General features: G+C 48.9%; 1 protein-coding gene across 3 annotated transcripts in view; it reads left to right on the top strand.

The window, feature by feature from the left end:
* The window catches only part of BAK1 (BCL2 antagonist/killer 1), a 35,376-nt gene that overhangs the window by 2,982 nt on the left and 7,316 nt on the right, over positions 1-25,078 (top strand). For 2 of the 3 annotated variants that reach the window (XR_012155856.1, XM_073320298.1), the window contains exons 2-5: positions 7,822-7,947; positions 19,793-19,928; positions 20,083-20,226; positions 23,499-23,679. Coding sequence is in view for 2 of the 3 variants with exons in the window: in XM_073320298.1 (XP_073176399.1) it covers positions 7,860-7,947; positions 19,793-19,928; positions 20,083-20,226; positions 23,499-23,679 (549 nt within the window). In the remaining variant the exon portion in view is untranslated. The remainder of the gene's footprint in view (positions 1-7,821; positions 7,948-19,792; positions 19,929-20,082; positions 20,227-23,498; positions 23,680-25,078) is intronic. The other variant, XM_073320300.1, reaches the window with a different exon arrangement.

Here is a 25,078-nt window from a genome sequence, read left to right as displayed (position 1 = left end):
GCCCAAATCAGTCCTATGGATGGGACAGCTCTGCTTGGACCCGTTCTGGGCACCACTAAAAATTATACAAACCTGGTGCCCATGGACGCTGGGGGAATCGTACTCTCAGCCCTCCCACCCCGTTCCTGGCCTCTTTGGGCCACAAGGTGACTAAAGCCCTTGTTCCTGGGAGCCTAGGGACCTCTTGAAAACGTGGGTGGCAGGTCCTCCTCTACTCTTTCTCAGGGCCATAGGGATTGGTCCCCATTAGATTGGTCCGACTCCAGATTAGCTTGGAAGTGGTCAAACGTGGAAGGAGAAGAGGCTCTTCTGGTGCTTGGCACTCTGGTCAGCCGAAGATCTCGTTCAGATCTTAATCCGTTCCTCTTTGCTGCCATTGGGGAAGATGCGTATTAGCAGCAGTTGGCTGTGGATTGGTGTTTCAAATGGGTGAGAGGCAGGTGGTAGTTCCCGATGAGTTCGAGAAATGTGACTTACACACCCCTGCATGACTTGACTTTAGAGTGGAAGAGAAGGGATTTGTGTAAGAAATGCCATGTGATGGGAAAAGGCCCCAGAAAAAAAAAAAAAACACCTGAAATTTTCCCTTCTTAGAAATGATAAGCAGAAGAGGAACCAGCCTGACAAAAGGGGCTCACTTCCTTGTAGGTTTTGCAAAGGGTAAACATGAAAAATAAGAGCAAACAACTGCGTCATGAACCCAGAAATAGCATCAGCGAGGACAAGCTGAGACTAGGAATCTTTCAGATGCAGAAACCTGCTCTACACTAGAAGAATTCCCCCTTGCCAATGGTGGGTGTTGGCAATGACTACAGCTGGATGGGTACTAAACACAACTGAGCTGCAAGGGTGGACAAGGATGACGAGTGTTCAGGACCGGGCTAGAATCTGTGGTTAAGGCTTGCACCAAGCAAGCTGCAGGTGTTACCAGTGGTGGGTCACCCTTCGAATATGGCCAGATCCACCAACCAGCAAGCCCCTACCCTTGCACCTGAACCAGAGTGACTTACAAATAAACAAAGGGGTCCCTTCCAGCTCTGCTTTTCTACGATTCTGTATTTAAAATTAAACCAATCTGGAGTGAGTACAGCAGTTGGGTGTCCATTAGGTTCGATTCACTGACTTCAATTGGCCTACATAGATTTGTACCAGCTGATGATCTGGTCCTTTGTTCTTTCCAAGTCCTGTTATTTTTATTACCACCGCATCCCTAGGAGGCTGAGTTGTGGACTAGAACCCCATTCTGCGAAGTGCGGTACAAACACAGAACGAAAAGATGGTTGAGGAATTTCCCCTCAATTTTTGTTCCTGTAGAATATTAAACTTGGTTTTAAGAAGCCCTGGTCATCACACAGGTGCCAAAGTGCTTTATAAACTCCAGGTAAAATTCCACACTCCGATCAAGCTATAGTATTATTATGTATTGAGCATTAATGGTGTGCTTTGTTCAGAGAGGGAGAGCTGGTCTCTGCTACGTGGAGCAGGGAATTTAGAGCAGATCTACATGGGAAGTTATACCAGTGTAAGATACAGTGTGAATTTACACCCCTATAGTTATACTGGCAAAACTCCCCATGGGGACAGTCTAATTCTGGAGTGAGAGTGGCTTTTTCTGATTTAACTTACGTTGCTTTGGAAGCAGCTAAAGCTATTCTGGAAAAAGACACTTAATTACTCTGGAATTAGAGAGTCCACCTGGGGAGTTACCAGTATAACTATAGTGGTGTAATTATACTGGCATAGTTTTACTGCTCAATTTCCCAGGTAGACAAGCCCTTACAGTCTAAGTCTCCCCATAGAATCATTGGACTGGAAGGGACCTCGAAAGGTCTTCTAGTCCAGTCCTCTGTACTCAAGGAAGGATTAAGTATCTAGACCATCACTGACAACCTGCTCTTAAAAACCTCCAATGACGGGGATTCCACAACCTCCCTAGGCAATTTATTCTGGTGCTTAACCACCCTGACAGGTAGGAAGTTTTTCCCATTTTGCAACTGGATCTAAACTGATGGTACAGATCTCAAAACAATGCACAAAGGAGGTCAGTTTCATTATCGCTTTTTACAGATGGGGAAACTCTGGCACAGTTTGGGGACATGACTTGCCCAAGGTGAATCTGTGGCTGAGTGTGGGATAGAACACAAGTCTCCTAGTTCTATGCTTTGTCCAATGTACCCTGCCTCTCTTGTACATTGGGTGTTTCATGTATCCTGTGATCTACTGAACCTTTAAACCAGTGAGACTCAGACTGAGGCTCGTGAGCCGCACGTGGCTCTTTAATGCATCTCCTGTGGTATTAAAAGATACACATGATATTAAAACACCAAGAGATTTAATGATTGACCAATCAGGAGGCTTTGACTATATTATTAACCAATTGCAGTTGATGAAATAATAATACTTGGTCGGTCATTTTGCTGTGAGACTATATAAACTATTTCCCCTGTCCCTCTGTTTAAATATGGATCTATAGTACTAGAGTAACGAATGAATTCACACGACGGTGGCTCTTTTGGGTAATGTTGATTGCTAATGTGGCTCTTGAACCACTGATGTCTGAGCATCACTGCTTTAAACTAAGACCCTTCAGAGGGTGCATGTCTCGGAGTAGCATCCAAGCAGCAACTAATGATGCATGAATCAATGGGAGGACTAGAAGAGGGTGTCCCTCGATACCAGCAGGGTAGAATTGCCGTGACACTCAGTTCTTGCTCAGCAGCAGTCTGCCAAGGGGCAGGCACAAGCTGCACCCTGGCCTGGGGTTTCCACTCACCAAGTCCGTCAGGATGTGTCCCCCATTAGCACTAAGGGCAGGTCTACACTACGGAATTACTTCGGTATCACTACATCACTCAGGGGTGTGAAAAATCCACAGCCCCTGAGCGACGCCGTTATCCCCACCTACGCGGCAGCGAAGACAGTGCGATGTCGGTGGCAGATCGTCTCCTGCCCACACAGCTAGCGCCTCTCACAGAGGTGGATTAACTACACCAACGGCAGAGCTCTCTCCCGTCGGCGTAGCGCAGCTTCATTCAAGCTCTACAGCGGCACAGCTGCATCAGTGCAGCGTTTTAAGTGTAGACCTGCCCTAAGCTAACTCAGTCTGGAGAGGTGAAACAAGTTACCCATTCAGGGAGCAATGTTAACTGAGAGCCACGCAGGAAGTTCTCCTTCCTGCCCTTTTCCAGGAGGGGAAGGAGCGAGGTCTAGACTAGTGACTCTCAACCTTTCCAGGCGATTGTACCCCTTTCAGGAGTCTGATTTGTCTTGTGTACCCACAAGTTTCACCTCACTTAAAAACGACTTGCTTACAAAATCAGACATAAACACACAAAAGTGTCACAGCACATTAGTACTGAAACATTGCTGACTTTCTCATGTTTACCATATAATTATAAAATAAACCATTTGGAATATAAATATTGTATTTATATTTCAGTGTATAGAGCAGGATAAACAACTCGTTGCCTGTATGAAATTTTCCTTTGTACTGACTTTCCTCGGGCTTTTTATGTAGCCTGTTGTAAAACTAGGCAAATAGCTGGATGAGTTGATGTGCCCCCGGAAGACCTCTGAGTACCTCCAGGGGTACACGTACCCCTGGTTGGGAACTGCTAGTCTAGACTAGAGCCAGGGAGTCAGGACTGCTGGCTTCTATTCCTCATTCTGCCAGACCCTGTAACCTTGGGCAAATCACTTCCGTCTCTGTGCCTAAGCTTCAACATCTATACAAGGGGGATAATGATTCTCACGTGCCCTTGTGAAACACTTTGAGCCCTTCACATGAAAAAGCACAATAAAAGCACCGTATAAACCTTTGTAGAACTGGCTGGGGCGTGAGGGAGGTCACTGAGGGTTTTCCTCACTCAGAAGATGGGGACTCTAAATTCGAAGGCAACCTGCTTCATCTCCACCCAAGCTCCAGAGCAGAAACCAGCAGGGGGAGGTTAGTCTCTCAGGATAGCAGCCAGATGGCAGAGGATTAGGGAGTCTAGCCCTCGTGAGGGGGTGATGAGGCCAGCCCTCCTCCCGTGCTGTACTCTGAACCCCAGCTTTAATCCTTCCAACCCCTACACAGCCTTTCCCTTCTCCCTAGCCCTCTTGGAGAAGTGCTGCAAGAGGAACCCGTGGGTCACAATCGAACCACCCTCGCTGGGCACATTTGAAGTCGGGGGAGGGAGGAGAAAAGAGGGGATAGCGTACAGGAAAGACTCTCATGAAAGCTTATGCTCAAATACATTTGTTAGTCTCTAAGGTGCCACAAGTCCTCCTTTTCTTTTTGCGAATACAGACTAACAGGGCTGCTACTCTGAAACAAGTCACCCTCCAGGCACAATCCAAACCTCCGGTTTGTTCCCAAGACACCTAGCAAGGAGTACCTGTCAGCTGGCATTGTCTTCTGAGCATTGAGATGCAAATGAGCATTCAGCAATTTCCTAAGCCCTGTTGATAAGTAAGCTGTGCATTCTTTTAGGTCCCTTCCCCTCCCAGCACCATTGTCACTTCGTTGTGGTGAATGATGGACTGTATTTCACACCTCTGTTGTTGAACTTCTGCCTCTGGAGACAATATGCTCTAAGGCTTGGAAAACAGGGATAGCCCTGGACTGGCTACTTATCCAACCCCTTTAAGGGCTCCACCCAAAACTAATTTAACATGGCTAACCAATACCAGATGGAAACAACCCATATATTATTAATTGAGGTACAACTTACACTAGGCCACACTGCCTTTCCAAATGTTTATCTTCAGCTACTGTACACCTCAACAATGAGGAGTCCTTGTGGCACCTTAGAGGCTAACAAATATATTTGGGCATAAGCTTTCATGGGCTATAACCCACTTCATCAGATGCATGGAGTGGAAAATACAGTAGAGTAGCTCCATTGAAGACACTGCAAATCCTGATTTACAGCCACTGAGAATCTGGTCCAGAAGTGTGTACTAGTGCTGTAGTTCACAGACTTTATTGTTCAAATGACACCTTCGTGAAGAACTGATGTTTGAAGTACCCCGTGCACATTTAATCCTTTTGGTGCCCTCTTGGTTTAGATCTTAATAGCGTTAATTAAGATATTTAGAGACAAATGAGTTTTGTATGTGGCTGGTGGAGATCTGCCTGGGGGAATTAGAAGAGAAGGGAGTTTGGCTAGGGGAGTCCGTTTGGGAGGGTTAGAGGACATGAGGTTTAGAGCAGGTTGGGAGTTTTTCACGGAAATGCTGTGACGTTTTCCAAGGAAAATGTGTCAGACCCAAGACTTGTCACAGCAACGAACAGGTTTCTAGGTCCAGGCTGGAATTTCTGATAAAATTAGGGGGCGGGGTAGGAGCGGGGGTGGGAGGAGGATGGAGGGGGGAAATCATAAACTTGAACTAGGATTGCCCGTGACCCATCGTGCCCTAACCACTGTGCTCTTGGCTGTTTTAGGGCAGGTGAGTCACTTTTATTTATTTACTGTATTTATTATTTGAAAACAAGTTCAGTTTGTCTGGGGGAAAGTTCTGAAATCCTGGAAAGATGGAAAAAAACCCACTTTCTGCCCAGGTCTAATGAGGTTAGGGTCAGGTGAGGGGGGTGGGGGAGAGTGTGTGTGTGTGTGTAAGTAAATAAATGGGCAGGGAAGGCTTAGGCTATGGCTACACTATGAGGCTTTTAGCAGCATTTGCAGTGTAGCTGCTGTTGGTCAGCCGGAGAGAGCTCTCCTGCTGACAAAAGACTTCCCCCCCACCTGAGCAGCAGCGGCGTTGTCGGCAGGAGAGCGCTCTTGCCAATGAAGGAGGACACTTTTCGTCACTAAAACTTTTGTGGCTCGGGTATGTGTCTGTGTGTGTTTTAACACCCCGAACAACAAAAGTTTTGCCGACAAAGTGCCAATGTAGACAAAGCCTCAAAGGGGAGCTAGGGAGGTGGGGGAATCTTGGGAAGGCTCCCAGCTCCCTGCCCAGGGAGCTTTGCCGGTCCCACTAAAGACCCTGGCCTCTTAGAAGAATCTTTCTGACAGGCCTTCTGTTGTGGACTCACAACTCTTTCCTCTTGGCTAGGGAATTCCACAACCTGCCACCTTGGGGTGGGCTGTGACTCGGGCAGGCTCCCCCAGCCCACTAGTCTCTGTTCTGGTTCTAGAGTAACAGCCGTGTTAGTCTGTATTCGCAAAAAGAAAAGGAGTACTTGTGGCACCTTAGAGCACCCATCCCAGGGAGCCTGTCTCCTGACTTGATGCTCCCCTGTAATTCTCCTCTTCAACCCGTGTGCCTCTCTCCTCCTGGGGGTCACCTAACAGCTGGGTTTTATCCTGTTGAGGAGGTAGACACCTGATCAACACCTCCCCCTCCCCGCTTCCTCAATTAGTCTGCTGCTCCTAAAAAGGGCCATGTCATGGAACAGGGGTTGGCTGGCCGCAGTCCCAGTACTTCCAGGGATAGACCACCCTGATACAGTGTACCACTTCCAACAAGCTCACGTGCCACGAGTGGTACATGGACCACAGTTTGGAACCCCCTGCACTAGTGGACCGAGCAGGCGACTAGGAACTAGCAGTTTTTTCTTCCCAGCCCTAAAATCGACTCACCATGCAACTGCAGGCAAGCCCTCTGCGTGACTCAGTTTCGCCCACTGCAAAAGCTGAGTGAATACCCACCTGGCAGGCAGGTTCATAAAGTGTCGATAATGAGCTGTATACATGCTAAGCATTGTGAGTAGAGATTTGCACTCGCTGTAAAATTGAGGCCTGGGTTTGGGATGACTGGGCGTTCAGGGATTTGGGTTCTAATGAATTTTTAATTGTAGTTATTTTTTTAAGGGGATCTGTGAGATGATGAACAGGAGGAAATAGTAGCTCCAGAATAAAGAGAAATGGGAAACTAATAAGACTGAGAATAGGCACACTGTTTGGGTGAATAGTGCACCGGAGAGGTGAAAACAGCTCCAACCTCTCCTGGGGATACAATGGCCATGTCTACACTAGGGCACTGAACCAGTTCAGTGCATCCGAGCTGGTTGGGCGGAACCATTTTAAGAGCTTGCCCTGCATCTGCGCTCGCACCGCTCTCAACCGTTGCGGCTGCAGTGCCTTCTGGGAAACTGTCCCCCAGTTTCTGCGGCACAGCTCCCCGAGAGCAATGGATTGCAGTGGATTTTGAAAGGTCACCAGTGCGCTAGAAGTAGGGCTGTTGGAACCAGTTGTGGGATGACACCAGTGACGTCCATCCACACGGGGACTCAATGGTACAGACTGGAATGGTAACTAGCCTCGCTGAAGGCAAGTTCAGTCCAGATGGTGTCAGATGAGCATGCAGCCCGTGGAGGAGCACCTTTTTGTGTGGTCGTGAGGTGCTTCACAAGAGTGCTAGGGGAACCTCATTGTCTTGAGCATGATAAATTTCCCTCAAGCGACAAGGCCAGGGAGGGAGAGCTGCCAGACTTGTGGGCGTGGGAGTGATCCTGTAGATGAAGGAGGAGCCTGAGGATGTATTTGAGGGAACTAATGCTATCCAGCCAGAGAGATCGAGGAACCTTGGTGTGGGTGGGGATTTTTGAGAGTGGGATAGGGTGGGGAGGAGCCAGGAGGCTGTCAGATGTGCAGAGATAGGAAGGCGGGAGGCCAAGTGCTCAGAGGAGAAACTCTAGGTGAACTATAGAAGAATTATCTTGGGGCCTAAGACTGTCCCTCGAGGTGTGTAAGGATCCAAGGCCAAAGAACAGACCTTGAGTCTTCCGTTGTCTCCTCTAGCATCACCAGACTGGTCACAGCTTGCAGCTCCCCAGAGCCCTTCACTGAGCAATCCGGTTCACCCTGCCTACCGTTGTTTCTCCCTCTGCAGGGTAAACCTGATCCCCTCTCCCCAAGCTCCCCTCCACCATGGCCTCTGGGAACAACAGCGACCCACCGGACCCTCATCGGCGCAGGGGCAGCGAAGGGCGTAGGCAGTCGCTGAGACTCAATTCAGGTAACAAGGTCTCTATTACAAACTCGGGTTTAATGTGTCTCTTTTAAATTCCTTTCTGTTTTGATTATAATTCTTGTATCCTGTCAGGTTCCTTTAAAAAGTGGAGAGGGAGAGGTACATGGGCCGGTCAAGGTTTAATCTCTGGGGACTTGGTTTCAAATCTGTGGCAACACCGGCCAAGTCTTTGCTCAGACCAGGACTGAGGTGCACTGGTGGAGCGTGTTTGTGTGTGTCTCTGTCACGCGCCCAAGACTGGAATACCAGGGGGCTGCAGGACAGAAGTGAGATCACTGGCAGAGCACCGTGTGTGGGGGTGAGGTGGGGGGGGAGTCCAGGACTGGAATAGCAAAGGGAGCTGCACGTCAGGATTGAAATGCATTGGGGGCGGGGCAGGACTGCAATAGCAGTGGGATGCAGAGGATTGAGGTGCATTGGCAGAGTGATGGGTGGGAAGCTGGCACAGCTCTTGCTTAGTTTCATTGCCATTATCTCCTCCCATTCCTATAGCCAAATGTACTCCATGTGTAAGAGACCCGTGCCAGGCCAGGCAATGCTTAATGGCTGTGCAGTTGAGTTGAGTCTGAGGACGTCAGCTGTTCGGTAAAATTGAACCCTGATGACTTTCCAAAAGGTGGCTTGTCACATCCACAGTAGCAGATTTATGGGGCAAAACATTGAAAATGTTCTGAGAACTGAGACCAAAACAAATCGAAAGGATCTGCTCCTCATGTCTGTCCCAAATAAATAGAATTCCTCGGCACTGCAACCTTTTAAGCATGGGTGACTCTTTAACCTGTTTTACAGGTAGACTTGTAAATAAGCATGAGTCACTGCAGCTCTGTCAATAACACCACTTCAGTAACTACACCTAACTGTTTATGCAGTTCAGATCCAGCTCAGAGCTGTTTTACTGTCACGATTATATTATTATTTGCATTGTGGTAGCATCTGGAGGCCCAGCTAGGTTCAGAATCCCATTGTTCTGTGTGCTGGACAAACGCATAATAAGGAAGTCCCTGCCTTACCGAAGTTTGTAAGGTATTAAAATAAAATAAAATAAAATAAAATCAAGGCAGTCCTTATGCAGAGCACGCATTGTAGCCAGAGGGATTTTGCTTGAATAAAAATTGTAGAATCAGGCTGTAAACTATAACCACATGTGTTATACACACACACACGCAATCTGAGTGGGATTCAGTGTTGGCCTCGCTCTGCTCCCAGTGAAGTCAAGAGGAAGCTCTGTCTATATTTACATCCAGATATAACTTAGTGTTTGAAATTAACCTAAGTTCCCGTCTCAGGCAAAAACTGCATTGACGTCAATGCAAATGGAGCTATGTGTCTCCCTCAGAGGCATGCTGTGGGGTCGCTGGGTGGATGAAAGTTTTAGTGACTGGTTTGGTTTAATTTTTTGGGTTCTGATTTTCCTCATGGTTCTTTGTCCATTTTCTTTTGCTGTTGATAGGGAGCTAAGGGATTTATCTGCTGCTCAGGAAAAAAAAAATTCTCCCCCCAAGAGGATCACTCTGCACTACCAAATGTCTCTTAGGGCATGATCAGGGCTTCAGCATCCTTGCCTATCCTGGGTTGCTTCTGGCATGTCCCCTATGTTGTTAAAGCATCACTGGTTGCTTAAAAAAGGCACAGGAACTGAACTTGCTACAACTACCAGGTGAAGAAGAGGAACAAGCTAGGAAATATGGAAAGGGTCCTGCGTAAATGGGAGCGAGATATTGTACCAGGGAAGAAGGATGGTTCATTGGTTAGGGCATTAGCCTAGGAGTCCGGAGTCTATGTTTCTTCCAACCCTGCAAATCAGATTGCTGACACACCCAATAGGCATGTTCTGTAGGATTTTCCCACCAAGTTATATTTCTACTCCATAGATATAATCAGTGGGAAGTCAAATGAAATAAGGAATATACCCTAAATGAATCAATTCAATTGATGCGCCGTCAGGCAGCAGTGTGGAAGATGGAAGTGCCGATCTTGGCTCAAAGGGCATCTGCAGTCCCATGGCTAAGGTATCACCTTAGATTTTGGGGACAGGAGCACCACAGCAGCCTGTAATATGCAACTGGTGCAGCAATCTGTATCCGTAGTTAAGGTCTGGGGGAGGCTCTGGTGTCTAGGGCTTAAAACAGGAAACCAGGACTCTGCCAAATCCCTGTGGGGCCCCGAGCAAGTCACAGCTCTGTGCAAGGGGTGGCTTTTCCCCTTGACCAGACTGTGTTTGTCAAATCTGCATTTAAATGTACCCAGGGAGCCTTTGACATTAGCGCCTTGTTAGAGCGATAGGGGCTAGAGATGGCTGTAGATCCAGCTATAACTTAGCTAGAGCGAGGCTGGGTGAATAGGTCATGAACATTATTATTTATCGTTCAGAGTGGCAGCCGTGTTAGTCTGTATTAGCAAAAAGAATGAGGAGGACTTGTGGCACCTTAGAGACTAACAAATTTATTTGAGCATAAGCTTTGGGTTTTAGCCCATGAAAGCTTATGCTCAAATAAATTTGTTAGTCTCTAAGGTGTCACAAGTACTCCTCGTTCTTTTTATTATTTATCATGTTTATTATGCTAGTGCCTAAGGGCCAGCCAAGAACAGGGGGGCCCCATTGTGCGAGGTGCTCTAGAAACAGAGTAGCAGACTGTCCCTGTTCTGAGCGGTTTACAGACTAAGCAGACACAACAGACAGGTGGGCGAACGAGCAGAACACACAAGCAGAGTGAACCATGTGATGGCGGTAAATGGCATGTTAATTCCATGGTGGGGGGAACTTAGGAGGGGATCAGCTAAATGGAAAGAAAAAGGAAGGGAAGGGGTGAAAAGGACAGAGCAGGGGAAAAGAGGGTAAGAGGGGCAGGTGTGGTGTGAAGCTAAGGGGAGGGAGCGGGTTGGAGCAAGCAGCACAGGGCAGAGAAAGTCCAGGCTAAACTATAGACTGTTCCCTGATTCACAGGACTGGCCCCGCCATGGAAGGAGATGGGAATGGGAGGTGGGTACTTTTTAATGAAAGCTGTTGGCTCCTATAGAAAGCAATGGAAAATGCAGGAAGAGGCCAGGCTGGCTGGGTCTGTTCCTGTCTGGTCATTTGTGTGACTGTGAGACAGGCTGACCCATACCAGCTTGCACTGGTTGTGGCTGCTGGATGGGACACAAGGTTTGGGAATGAACTAGTCACCTTGCAAAGGCAGAAATGCCAGCCAACCGTCAGTATAATCTAACCGTTTTGCCTCAGAGGTCGGAATGATTGATCAGAGATCCAATCAGCCATAGATCCATCTGGAAGCGCGATGTTGTGGGTATAGCACAGGGCTGGGAGTTGGGACTTTGGGGTTCTGGCCACGGCTTTGCTACCAAATTGCTGTATGGCCTTGGGCAAGTCACTTGACCTCTTTGTGCCTCAGTTTTTCTATCTGTAAAATGAAGGTAATAGAGCACCCTGTGGAGTGGATGGAGGTCTGTTGCTGGGCAAAGGAGAGAGATCTGGCCAAGGTGTCTGCGCTGTGGGGCTAGCTATCCCTTCCCCCAACTCCCAGCTCTCTGATGCACAAGCAAGCAGGTTATTTCTGTCCTGTCAATTGGGGAAGCAGCATGTCCAGGCAAGATTTACGGGGCCCATCTACTACCATGCTGTAATACAACCGATTTCCCCCCTCCCCCAGGCCGTGCACCCCACTCTACGTCCAAGCGCTCTGCAGCGATATTAATGCATGCTGTTTCCTGTGTCGGTTTGTTCTGCGGTGAACTCACTGGCAGAGGCAAATGAGTAAACACTTAGCACCTACCTCAGCGCAAGGGGAAGTGACCTGCCTGAGTCAGAGGCCACGTGGGGACTGAAAAATATCCACCCACAACTGAAATCAAAGGTTGAACAGAGCAAGGTGAGCCTTCGGGCTGCAGCCCCAGGGCTTTGCTTACTCCTTGCTGTGCAGTTCTGTGACAGCCTGGCAGCTCTGGAGAAGGATGGCGATCGTCCCGCATTGCCATGCCAGCATGACTCAAGCCTGACCTGACCTGACCTGGAGGACTCTCCTCTAGAGTGAGAAGATGGATCAGTCCCCAGGGCTCATTCAATCCCTGGCCTCTGCTGAGTTTGCCCCTGATCAGGAGTCAGCTAGTGCCCCTGGTGGGTGGTGGGTTTTATGATGGGGACGCTTGTCCACTGGGAACTGAACTGAGACCCACCAAATTCATTTCACACAGACCGTTGCACATCTATCAGCTGGCAGCCACTTTACATTACTGTTGATGTGGGCTAGAGTCAATCTTTCACCTTCACATTACATTTCCAGCCCCCTGAGCTATCTAATTCCCCCCTTGGTGTTGCGCAGATTTCTAAAAAGCAGAGTTTGAAAATCACAGCGATGGTTTTAAGATATCAAGATGCAGCAAATATTGTCCCAACTTCTGCCGCCCCACCAAGGGAGAGCTAGCATACAGGGGAAACGTCCCCTTATGGCAAAGACAATTTGGCCCTCGCTCACTAAGATAGCTAGGCCAGAGGAGACGGTTCCATCCAGTACTTTGGAAGGGAAACCCCTTCCACTGTATACTTGCCAGACTCTTACTCGGTACCCCCTGAGATGTATTTGGCATGATGTCGAATGAAACTGCTGGCCCACTTCTAATTTCACTTAAACCAGGGTTATTAATAATAAAGCACTTCACAAAGGAGGTTAGCATCATTGTCCCCAATTTAAAGATGGGGAAACTGAGGCACGGAGCAGTGGGGTGACTTTCCCAGGGCTACCCAGTTGGCTACTGGCGGAGTTGAGAATCAACCCAGCTCTCCTGAGTCCTAGTCCAGTGCTCTACTCTGGACAAAGAGTAACACTGCTGGAGTCAGGGGGAGCCTGGATTTTCAGAGGTGCTGACCATCCTGCTGCAATGGGAGCTGCCGGTGCTCCGCAGTGGGGATTGAACTGGGGACTTCCAGAGCTACACATGTAGGGCTTTACACCTTAAGCTAAACAGACAGGGGCTGTAAGAGCCTCACACCCTGTGTGCATCTGGCACACACAACACTCTGCTCCTTGAAAAGTTGGGCTTTGGAGCTGCCTTGTTGTAAAGCCAGGGTGAGACCAGAAAAGGGCCCTGTCTTTTTTCAGATGTGATGGGAATTGCTCGATGGGTTTGGGACCCTGTGACAAAAACCAGCTGCATGGGCTAGGGGATTTTTAGCGTCCGCTGGTATCTGATTGTGTTGCATCCATTGTCAGGGTGAGGTAAGCTGCAGCAGGTACAGTTTGGTCTGTAGCCGCGCTTTGATAACAGGGTGCTTTTCAGCCTTTGTATAAACAAATGCACCTTACAATTTAAGGCTTTGTCTACACTAGCACTTTTGTCGGTCAGGGGTGTGAAAAAACCACGCACCCCACTGACCGATATAAGTGTCACCGACAAAAGCGCCAGTGTGGACAGCAACATGTCATAGACTATCAGGGTTGGAAGGGACCTGAGGAGGTCATCTAGTCCAATGCCCTGCTCAAAGCAGGACCAATCCCCAATTTTTGCCCCAGATCCCAAATGGCCCCCTCAAGGATTGAACTCATAACCCTGGGTTTAGCAGGCCAATGCGCAAACTACTGAGCTATTCCCCCCCCCCCCCCCCCCGCCTCTCTCCTGCTGCCATTGCTACCACGGCTCCTTGGAGGTGGTTTAATTATGCCATCAGGAGAGCTTTCTTCTGCCGGCATAAAGCAGCGGTACAGCTGGGCCGCTGTCAGGTCTGTAGCGTCGACATGGCCTAAAAGACAATGGGGTAGATTCTTCCTCGCAGAGCATCTGTTTTGCACCACTCTGCAGGCAGACTGTAGCCTTGAAGCTGCCCCAGAGGATCACCCCAGTGCAAGGTGTGGGGCGTAGAGCCAGCGTAGGGGCTTTTATGCTGCTCCCGCTCCCCACTGCTGGCATAGCAAGGAAAATGGGTCTTGGCTACAGGGAAAGGGAGGTGGCCAGGATGCCCCCACGCCACATTGATCCCTGGCTGCAGTTTGATCCACAGGTAGCCAGCTGAAGTAAAGCAGGCTAGCTCTGCACTAGAAGGGGGATAGTGCGAAGGGGAGCTGAGTTTTAAGCCACCTTTGCACAATCCCCCTCTAAGCAGCACTCTGTGCAGAGCAACTGCATGCCAAGAATCTGACTCAGAATGTACTGGGAGCGGGTCATGACTTGGCCTATCTTTTTTCTTTTAAAGGGTGGAGGAGATTTCCAAATGGTAGACCTGACGGTATTACACTGATGTCGGGTAGCATTTGAAAAATATGTATTTCAAAAAGGTTATTTATACTGTTGGAGCACCTAGGACCCCAATCCTGGACCAGCTAGGGGCTGTACAAACACAGAACAAAAAGACGGGCCCTGTCCCAGAATACTTCTGTCCCTATGTTACTAGCAATACCATCTGGGGCTTTTAAAACAGAAAGTGGTTTTTTGTTTTTTAGCCTATCTCCTCCTTGCTGTTCATGCTGCTTGTTTACTTTTCTGTGTTTCATTGAAACTGTGAGTCAGTCAGTTTCGTTTTCTAGTTCCCCTTTGGCCAGCACTGCACCCTTGCCTTCGACGTCGCTGTTTACATCCAAATAAATCTGTTCTCGCTGAATCAAAAACAACGCCAGAAAGTATCAGGGTGTGTATGTGTTTGTCATTGCCCCCCCCCCCCATCCATTTATTTACACAACCTACAGTTTATGTAACCTCACCATGTCTCTGACTCACTGTCTGCATCCATCTGTCCATTAGTCAATTACCCAGTCATCTAGTTCCCAGCCATAATTGTGTTATTGGCGTGATCTTGGGCTTGATTTCTCAGACTTGCTAAGGACCCACAAATCCGCCTGAAGTCAATGGGGACTGCAAGTGCTCTGCACCTCTGAAACTCATATGAATGGCCCATGTCCAGACCTGAGTTTAAATGTATATGGGCCCCGTACTTCACTGCTTTGCTCCTTGTGTCGACATTTAGACTCTGATTCTACAAATGCTTATGCACGTACTTTATATTTAAGCAGGTGAATAGTCTTAATTGAGCCAATACGTTTGTCTTCACTAGGCAAAAAATTGTGCTGTTTAAAATGTTTATCCAAGCGTAGACAAGGCAATTTGTAATTTAACACAGATTAGCTGGTTGGGGTCAACCATAGGGACCCTGATCTATGTAATACTGGGCTTTATAAGGTGTCTATTACCACCGGTTTTTAAGAGCTGCGATGCTTAGCTGGGGGCTCCCTACATGGGGACATTCTGATTCTGGAATAGCTGTTATGGCAAATTTTCAAGTGGAGACAAGCCCTAACACAGGTCTCGTGTCCACTAAATTTTTCCTTCCAGCATGGGAGCCATCAATGTCAAGAGAACACTAGCTGCCTGTCTGCACTGGTGCTCTTGCGGCTGATGGAGCTTAACCCATGATAGCAACAGCAGGGAAACACTACCCCAGCCTTTGTTCTGTGGATCCAGCCACCTTTACCCAGTTGGCTCACTTTCTAAGCATGTGTGGGAGCCTGCTTTGTGTTTTTTTCCTTGCACAGTCAGCCAGGTGACATTACTGCTCCGCATGTTATGCGTTGAGCCCAGAATACCTGGCGTTCCAAGCCGAGAGCTGTTTACAACCCTGACTCTGGAGAAGAAGAGGCTGTGTCCAGAAACAATCACAGGCTTATCCAAAACAACCCCTACCTCCGGCTGAGCCTCAGACCCATCCTGCCGAGCTAGTGACTTATCTCTCCTGTCTTTGTTTGTTATCAAAGCAGAGGGTTTGGACTCCTGCTGGTGCAGAGCAGGGATGGGGATGTCTGGCAGGGTGAGCAGCAGCCGTTCTGCAGGGCAGCTCGGCTTCAGATGCATCACCTGGGTTTCAGCGAGGTTCCTGTTTTGCAGCAGCGCAGTTCTCTGGGGCTTTGGGAGTCAAGCGACTGGCCTGAAGTCGCACTAAAAGTCACCTCTGTGCAGAGGGGTCAGAACAAGGCCTGTGCCTGGCTCGAGTGCTCCAGAGAGACATTTCAGCCATGAGAAGGAAACATTCTTTGTCCCTGGTTTGATGTTGCTGAAGCCACATGGTGTGAGTGTGTGTGGAATTTAGTGGTTAAAGCATCTGAAGCAATGCTGTGTGAGAGCACGGCTTTCTTCCGGTTATTGTCACCAGGTCACACAAAGGACACAGAAACCCAGATGGTTTTTGTAGCTGCCAGACAAACTGGTGTAAGTGAGCTCAGACAGCAAGTGATTAAATAAGAAGGGACGGCACAAAAATGGCTTAGGCAAGCCTTCGTTGTCCACAATCACCTGGCGGATCTATACAACTGCACAAGAATCCTCGCAGGGAAAGTGGTGGCAGCCCCATTGCGTGGCTATTTATAACTAGAGCGGATGTATTGTTAGGAAATACCCCATAGGGAACAATCCTGCAGTGGCTGCAGAGCGATGCCGGGCTGGGTTGATGGGTTGGCTCCCACATGCCAGACATTTATAGAATTCCGGTAACAATTCACATTGAATCATTCACACTTGCGAACAACAAGGCATATATATGGGCGGTATGGCCAACCTCAAGTGTTCAAAAATTATTATTGGCATTGGAGTCTCAGTCCTGGACCAGGACCCGATTGTGCCAGGCCTCTGCCCTCCCAAAAAAAAAAAAACAAAAACAGAATGAGATTTTCAAAACTAATCAATATTGAATTCTTTTCATTTGCCTCCCAGTGTTTGAACTTGGCACATCTCACCTAACCTATTCCCTGCCATTGCAATGGGCTCTTGTATCAATGTACCTCAGTCTTTCCTGTTCTCTGCCAGCGGCACATGATGGTTTAGACTTCGGAGGACTGAAATGTTTTAATTTAACTCATTATTGGGCTCTTTACAGCAGTATCTGGGTGAAATGCAATGGTCTGTGATGTGCAGGAGGTCAGGCTAGGTGATCTAATGGTCCTTTCTGACAGTAAGCTGTATGAAAAGAAGGATTAATGCCCTTGTATGAGGCACTGGTAAGACCTTGTCTGGAATCCTGCGTACAGTTTGGGTGCAAGAAAGATGAATTCAAACCAGAACAAGTGCAGAGAAGAGCTATTAGGATGATCAGGGCCTAGCTTATGAGAGGAGCCTGGAAGAGCTTGGCTTGTTTAATGAATCAATAAGGCCGATGGTGCTAGGATTACTCTCTATAAATACCAGGGAGGATGCAGTTATTTAAGCAGAAGGGTGTTTTTGGGACAAGAACAAATGGACGTAAACGGGCCATGAGCAAACTGGGGCTGGGAATTAGAAGAAGGTTTCTAACCATCGGAAGGGTGAGGTTCTGGGACAGGCTCCCACTAGGAGTAAGGGGGAAGGGCTAAGCAATTTAATTTGTTTTGAGAGCGGGACAAATTTATGAGCCTGATTTTATGATGGGGTTGTTTGTGATGGTGTGGGGAGCACTCAGCAGCCCTCGGGCTCACTTCTGGTTTATGTCTTATGTTTCTAAAAGCTCATGCTTCAGGGTTTCAGCCAGACTTGAGCAGGGGTCAGGAAGGAATTTTGCTCCCCATGCTCCAGTGTATTCTGGGAGGGTTCCCCCTTCCTTTGAAGCACCAGAGATGGGCATAGCTGGAGATGGGACATTGGACTGGAAGAGCCACGGTTCTGAGGTGGCACTGAGCATCCTCTGTCTTGGGTGCTTGGCTGGCTGGTTCTTGCTCATGTGCTCAAGGTCTAACTGATATGTGGGGTCAGGAAGGAATTTCTCCCCAGGTCAGCTTGGCAGTGAACTTGGGTTGTTGTTTTTTTCACCTGTCTCTGCAGTATGGGGCACAGGTTATCTGCCAGGATTATCTGGGGGTCTCTCAATCTTTCGCTGCCATTGTCGAGGCCTTGGGCATTGATATACTTCTGTCCCTCCTGTTCTCTGCCTGTGGCTCATAATAGTCTAGTCTCCTGGGAGCTGTAATACTTTGGTCTCATTCTGGTTGTTTGGTCAGTGTGCAGGTGCAGGGTGTGTTGGTGGCCCATGCTACAAAGGAGATCAGACTGCATGATCTAGCATTCCCATTTGGCCATAAACTATCTGACTAGCTCTCTGAAACAGTTAGGAATCTTCATTTTCAAGCTTTTCTCCACAAACACAAAGGCCATAAACTATTTTTTTTACATCATCACCTGACTCCAGCAGCTGGGTCTTTAAGAATGACATCAACTATTGTGAAACCTGTGATAAAATCATGAGAATTGGCATCGCTCCCCAGGGATAAAAATTCTCCAGTACGTCTCATTTTCCGAAAGCCACTCATAAGAAAAAAGAAAAGGAGTACTTGTGGCACCTTAGAGACTAACCAATTTATTTGAGCATAAGCTTTCGTTAGCTACAGCTCACTTCATCAGATGCATAAAGTTTTGCATAAAGTGGAAAGCTTTATGCATCCGATGAAGTGAGCTGTAGCTCACGAAAGCTTATGCTCAAATAAATTTGTTAGTCTGTAAGGTGCCACAAGTCCTCCTTTTCTTTTTGCGAATACAGGCTAACACGGCTGCTACTCTGAAACCACTCATAAGAAAGTTTGCTTTGGTTTGTTTGTGTGGGTGCATGTTTGTGTAAAAGCAATAAAGCATGAAGCTAACACTTTTGAAGTTGACCACTGAATTTGTTTTGGCAGCCTCTGGGGCTTTTCTCAGTGCCTGACTTCGGACACCTTGGGGCCGGGATTTTCAGAGGTTCTGAGCACCTGCAGCTGCAGTTGAAATCAGTGCGAGCTGTGGGTTCTCAGCACTTCTGAAAAATCTAAGTCTCAAGTCAAGCAGCCAAAAAACAGGCTGTCCGAGATGTGACTGCATCGTATCTGTTTGAATTCCTCTCCTTCTGGAGCGTGCTCTGTGCATGTAACTTGGGGTGGGAGCCCCATGGTCTGTGGTTGTATCTTTGACATGGGAGTCCTCCTGTTTTTAAGGGTCTCCCAGTTAGCCCTCGACTTGTTTTGTTTTGAATGTCTCTAATTTTCTTACCCTATTTGCCACTGATACGTACCCTCCAAGGTCCAAGTTCAGCCCTCATTCGATCCTGTAGCGAGGCTTGTTGCTAAGGCCTTGTCTAACTTAAAAAATGGCACTGGTTTAGTTATATGGGTACAAAGTCCTGTGTGGAAATGCTTATTTCAGTTTGAGTGGCTTTATTACGGGAGGCAGTATGGGACAGTGGAGAGTGCACTGGACAGGGACTCAGGAGACTTGGGTTCTGTTCCTAGCTGTGTCAGTGGCCTGCTGGGTGAACCTGGGCAAGTGATGTCCCTACTCTGTGCCTCAGTTTCCCCATCTGTAAAACGGGGATGATAATACTGACCTCTGTATGAGAGAGAGAGATGAAAAGCATATCTGAGTATTATAATTTCAGTTCATTTTAAACCCCTTTCTAATTGACTTCAGCTAAACTGAAACAACACTGGGTCAGGCCAGAGTAAGGGCAGCCCGACCGCCTTTGGCACTGGTTTAATTTAATCAAACTGGTGCAGCTCTGCATGGAGGGCAAACCCGGCCGGTGTTTCACGTGGCATCTGGCAGTGCTTCAAGCCTCAGAGGGCTCCTCTGCTGGTTTGTAGAGCCCCCAAAGCACAGCAGGCCTGTGCAGACCAATCTGCAGAGCCAGTTCCTGGTGCGAAGGGCATGCTGCCTAAGGAGCACAGTGGTCATTTGGTCCATCAGAATGACAGAGAATGCAGCAGAACAGGGGTTAGTGCCGTGGGGACACACTGTCTCAAAGGATATGGGGGAGGCCACACAGGTTCCCCAGTGTTTTAAGATAAGGAGGGGTTTCCTCACTCCTGCGCACCCTGGGGAGCTGCCTGCCTGACCCTGCCAATCCTTGTCTCTCCCTCAGAAGATCAGGTGGCCCAGGAGACCGAGGAGGTGTTCCGGAGCTATGCCTTCTACCGCTACCAGCAGGAGAGGGAAGAGGGTGGAGGGGAGGTGCCGATGGACCCTGAGATTGCAGAGATCCAGCAGGAGCCGGGCAGGTAAAGCTCTTCCCATTACAGGCTGAATCGTACGTCCCCCAACACAATCCATGTTCAGGGTGGGATTCGCACCCCATTTGTGGCCTGACCCTGCATCCTCTTGGCCCTGCTTGGAAGTTGGGCCCATCGCTAATGCTTTCCATCCTCTTGGCAGCACCAGCAACCAGGTGGGTAGGCGCCTGGCCATCATCGGAGATGACATCAACATGCGGTATGACGCAGAGTTCCGGAACATGCTGAAGACCCTGCAGCCCACGAAGGACAATGCCTACGAGTACTTCACTAAGATAGCCTCCAGGTAAGGCAGCCAGCTCCCCGCACTCCCAAGGAACGCTGGTGATGTTGCAGAGAGGGTCCGACTGGCACGCAGGGTGAAAAATCAGAGGAGCGAAAATTGGCATTGTTTTACCCAAGCTCTGCCCACAATGCCAGGACAGCTGGCACCCAAATTCTGCCCCCAAGCCCAGCCCACAGCCCCAGAGAAGCTGGTATCAGTCGTGAACCAGTTCACAATGGAAGGCTGGCGTTTCATGAAGCAGTGTCTGAAATAAGCCCGCGTTTTCCGCCTGTCTGCTCTTGCGCCTGTCATTGTACATCCATGTCAGATGTTGGCAGCGTGTAAATGGGTCTTCGGTCCCATTTTAAATGCACTGGCAGTCCTTGCACGTGCTAGTGAGCATGCAGAAGGATGGATGGCCTGCTGGCCTCCTGTTGTGAAAATCTACCCCATCACTCTCAAGCCTAATCATGATAACTAAACACCGGTTGAGCGGGCAGAGCTGTGGGGCCTGGCTCTCCTCTCTGTGACATCAGGAGGGAGTTTACCAATGTCTGGAGTTACATTGGTATAAAACCAGCATGAGAAGGGAATATAGTCACTGTTTCATTCCTGGGCAGCCCTGCGTCAGCCCCCATTGGGAAGGTTTTTCTTCACAGTCAGAAAGGCTTGACGGTTAAAAGCGCAGGGCCTGATTTCCAGTCTGTGCTAAGCAAACACAGCTTCAGGCAGCAGGCCCTGCAGGGGCTCAGTGCCTCTGACAATCAGCCTTGAACCGGCTCAGTCCAGCCTTTGACCTAGGTACCATGCAGGCCTCCTTACTCTGCAGTCCCTTAAGGAAGGTGTTGTCTGTCCGTCCTCTTGGGTGTGGGTGTGTGAAAAGTGAAAGCAGAGAGTCTGAGGAGTTGGGACTCTGATCATCTAGCTTGCTCGTTCTCAGCGGGAGGAGAGTCTCTCTCAGAGGTCAGTGGGTGGAGAGGGAGCCTGGTCTGGTAGTGCAGAAAACGCACAAGGCTAGATCTTCCCATGTGATCCTCCCTGGATCTGGATCCTGGGCTGGATTCTGGCTGTAACTGACCATCTCTGTGTGAACTCTGAGCTGGCAAAAAGCTGGTGGCGCTGGCTTCTGGGCTGGGCATGCTCCACCCCTGTGGAGGGGGAAGGGCAGAGCTCCACTTTGTTACAACAGTCCTCAGTCTCCCAGGCTGCTGTAACTCACACCAGGACTGGCATAGACCCTCTCATCGGTTCCCGGTGCCCCTTATGCTGAGAAGAGCTTGGACGCAGGGGAGAAGCCTGCTCCCTCTGTCTAAAACTGAGCAACGGACCCGCAGTGCCCGGAAACCTTCCGATTTCAAGAGCAGCCCGATGCACTTGGCGCGTTGACTAATGCATCCCGTGTTGAAATGGCTGCAGAGATGCAGGGGGATCGGGGCAGCTTCCTAGAGTGCTGGATTCCGTGCAGTCCAGTGGCCCCATCTGCCCTTTAGATGTCCCTCCCATATCAGAGAGGAGATAGAGGAAAGCGCTTCACCCCTCAGCTGCTACTGCTTGCCTGGCCACAGGTGAGGTGGCTTACCCCGGTGTGAAGGGGAAGACAGCAGGTATGTCTGGTGAACCCAAAGCTTGGTGGCAGCAGGGAAAGGCCCCTGAGGAGACTGTGGTTCCCCTCCCACTTGCCCGCCGGCTATCTCCCCTATTTTGTGGTAGCCCCTAGAGGCTAGCCAGGTCATGACCTCATTCTGTCTAGGTACTGTCATGCCCTGCATTGCCACAGTATCTGAGCACCTCACAACCACCAATGGATTCTATCCCTGCAGGCCCCCTGCGATGGGGGGAAGGCTTAGCTCTGTTTTGCAGATGGAGATCAGAGGCACAGAGAAGATGAAGCAATTTGCCTAAGGCTGAGCTGGGATTGAAACTTGAGGCCCAGTCTAATTCCCAATCCACTTCCTCCCTCGTTAGGCCAGGCCTTGTACAAATGATAGCCCAGTGTCTTGACGCTGACAGGCTCCACACCAACACCCCTCTCCTAGCCTTCCCCCTGGGCACACACTGTACATTGCCTAACTGTCTCTTCTGTCCTTTCTTCCTGCTCCCTTTCTTCGGGAAGCCACGCTTTGCCATCCTGAGGCGGGTAACGCACAGCAAACAGGTAAATTAACCTCTGTCACTCACTCTCCATCCTGCCTTTTCAGTGTTGTTCCTTCCTCCGTCTCCACTAACTCGCCTCTTGCCATGACATGCTCTGGAAGGCCCCCGTCTGCACTCTGAAGAGCCTTATCTTTATGCTGTGGGTCGGGACAGATACCTGCATTAGAACAGTTTCTCTGCAGCAGTGCGAACAGAAATAGACATGACAGGCACCCAGGTTAAAACCCAGGGCCTGATTCTTGTCACACATACTCTGGTGTAAATCAGGAGTAACTCAGTATAGTGACACTGGTGCGAAACCCCATATAAACGGCAGTTGTTTGTATGCACCTGGAAGCTCAGATCAGGACTGGGACCCCATTGGGTTGATGCTGCATGGATATATGTTGGAAGTCCATCCTTGCCTTAAGGGGCTGGCAGGCTAAAATGAGATCAGAATCCAGCCCTGTGGGAAGTATTTAATTTTAATGCATCCAGGCGAAGAAAAAGTCATGTCCTAATATGCCTGGGCCACTGTCCGGTTCAAACCTGCATATCTCTGTTGCATAGATAAAGCCCCAGGGCGAATGTGTTCCTTCCAGGATAGCTACAGCTCACAGAGTGCAAACTGTTAGTGGTTGTGGTTGAGCATGTGGGAGAGCAGAACTACGCAGTTAGTTGTGTTTGTTTTTCACCACTAAGCTGTTAGTAAATTTGTTTGGGTAGGATTCAGAGTAACAGCCGGGTTAGTCTGTATTCGCAAAAGGAAAAGGAGGACTTGTGGCACCTTAGAGACGAACCAATTTATTTGAGCATAAGCTTTCGTGAGCTACAGCTCACTTCATCGGATGCATAAAGTTTTGCATAAATTGGAAAACTTTATGCATCCGATGAAGTGAGCTGTAGCTCACGAAAGCTCATGCTCAAATAAATTGGTTAGTCTCTAAGGTGCCACAAGTCCTCCTTTTCTTTTTGGGTAGGATGTAGCTTGAGGGCCCAGAGTGCTCCAGGTGTGCAGAGAACACGCCTGTGAACCCCTGGACATTCCACCAGCTGCAGGGTAACGTGAATGGACGGAGCAGCCCAACAGGGGGCGGCAGAGCACCAGAGCCAGCCTGTTGTGGTTTTTTTTTTAACCAGGAGGTTTGGTTCTGTTACAGCTTGTTTGACAGCGGCATTAACTGGGGCAGGGTGATTGCGCTGCTGGGGTTCGGTTACCGGATGGCGATTCATGTGTACCAGCTCGGGGTGACCGGCTTCCTCCGGAGCATCGCTCGCTACGTGGCAGAATTCGTGCTCCGCAACCGCATCGCCCAGTGGATTGCCGACCAAGGAGGATGGGTAAGTGAGCCTGGCTTTTCTTCTCTGCTGGGCGCCTGGGCTGAGCTAGGGTCAGCATGATTCCTCGCATAGCTGGGCTTGTGAGCAGTGTTGCTGGTCAAATTGAGTCAGAGGAGCTTGCAGCTGAGCTCTGACCAGTTCGGGGTACCGTGACGCAGAGGGGGAGGCCTCAGAATGCAGCCAGCTGTGGGGATGCTTCAGGACTTAGGCCAAAATGTTCAAACTTGGAACCTAAGATTAGGTACTTAATCCACACTTAAACACCAGTATCTGTTTATCTACGGTACTTACATGGCCTCCATCTCCATGATATTTGGGCACCTCACAAACTTTTCCATATTTATCTTCGCAACACCTCCGTGTAGCAGGCCAGTGGTATTATCTCCACTGTACAGGTGGGAAACTGAGGCACTGAGAGGCTAAATGACTTGCCTAAGGTCACACAGGGAGCCTGTGGCAGAGCAGGGAATTGAACCGGGGTTTCCCCAGCCCTAGTCTAGTACCCTAAGCACCCTCCCTGTGTGTACAAGCAACCCAGTTCTTAGGAGGTCTAGCCAGCCACAGCTCCTGTTGTCTCCGGTGGGAGTTGAATGTGCTCAGCAAATCACACCCTGCTTGTTTAAAGCTGGACATCTGAAAAAAGAGGCACTCCAAATTTGAGGGCAGTATAGAAAGTGTAGCTCTGAGTGAGGTCCTTCCCCTGCCACATTAGTGAGTGTCCGATAATAGAAGAGATGAGAGCCATATCCCCTTAGGAAAGGGATAGATAATAAGATGGAAAATATCATAATGCCATTATATAAATCCATGGTTCACCCACACCTGCATACAGTTCTGGTCACCCCATCTCAAAAAAGATATATTAGAATTGGAAAAGGTACAGAGAAGGGCAACTAAAATGATTAAGAATATGAAACAGCCTCCATATGAGGAGAGATTAAGAAAACTGGGACTTTTCAGCTTGTAAAAGAGACAGCTAATGGGGGTGGGATATGATAGAGGTCTGTAAAATCCATGGATGGTGTGGAGAAAGTGAATAGGGATGTGTTATTTACCCCTTCTCGTAACACAAGAAACAGAGAATCTAATTCTTGTGTTACGAGAAGGGGGAAATGAAATTAGGAGGCAGCAGTTTTAACACAATCAAAAGGAAGTACTTCTTCACGCCATGCACAGTCAACCTGTGGAACTCCTTGCCAGGGGGATGTTGTGAAGGCCAAAACTATAGTGGGGCTCAAAAAAGAATTAGATAAGTTCATAGAGGATAGGTCCATCGATGGCTATTAGCCAAAATGGTCAGGGATGCAACCCCATGCCCTGGATGTCCCTAGCGCTGATTGCCAGAAGCTGGGAAAGGATGACGGGATGGATCCCTGCCTGTTCTGTTCAGTCCTTCTGA

The sequence above is a fragment of the Lepidochelys kempii genome, chromosome 21 (assembly GCF_965140265.1).
Source record: "Lepidochelys kempii isolate rLepKem1 chromosome 21, rLepKem1.hap2, whole genome shotgun sequence".
Taxonomy (NCBI): Eukaryota; Metazoa; Chordata; order Testudines; family Cheloniidae; genus Lepidochelys; species Lepidochelys kempii.
The sequence above is the reverse complement of the archived record's forward strand: the minus strand, read 5'-3'. Positions and strand labels throughout refer to the sequence as shown.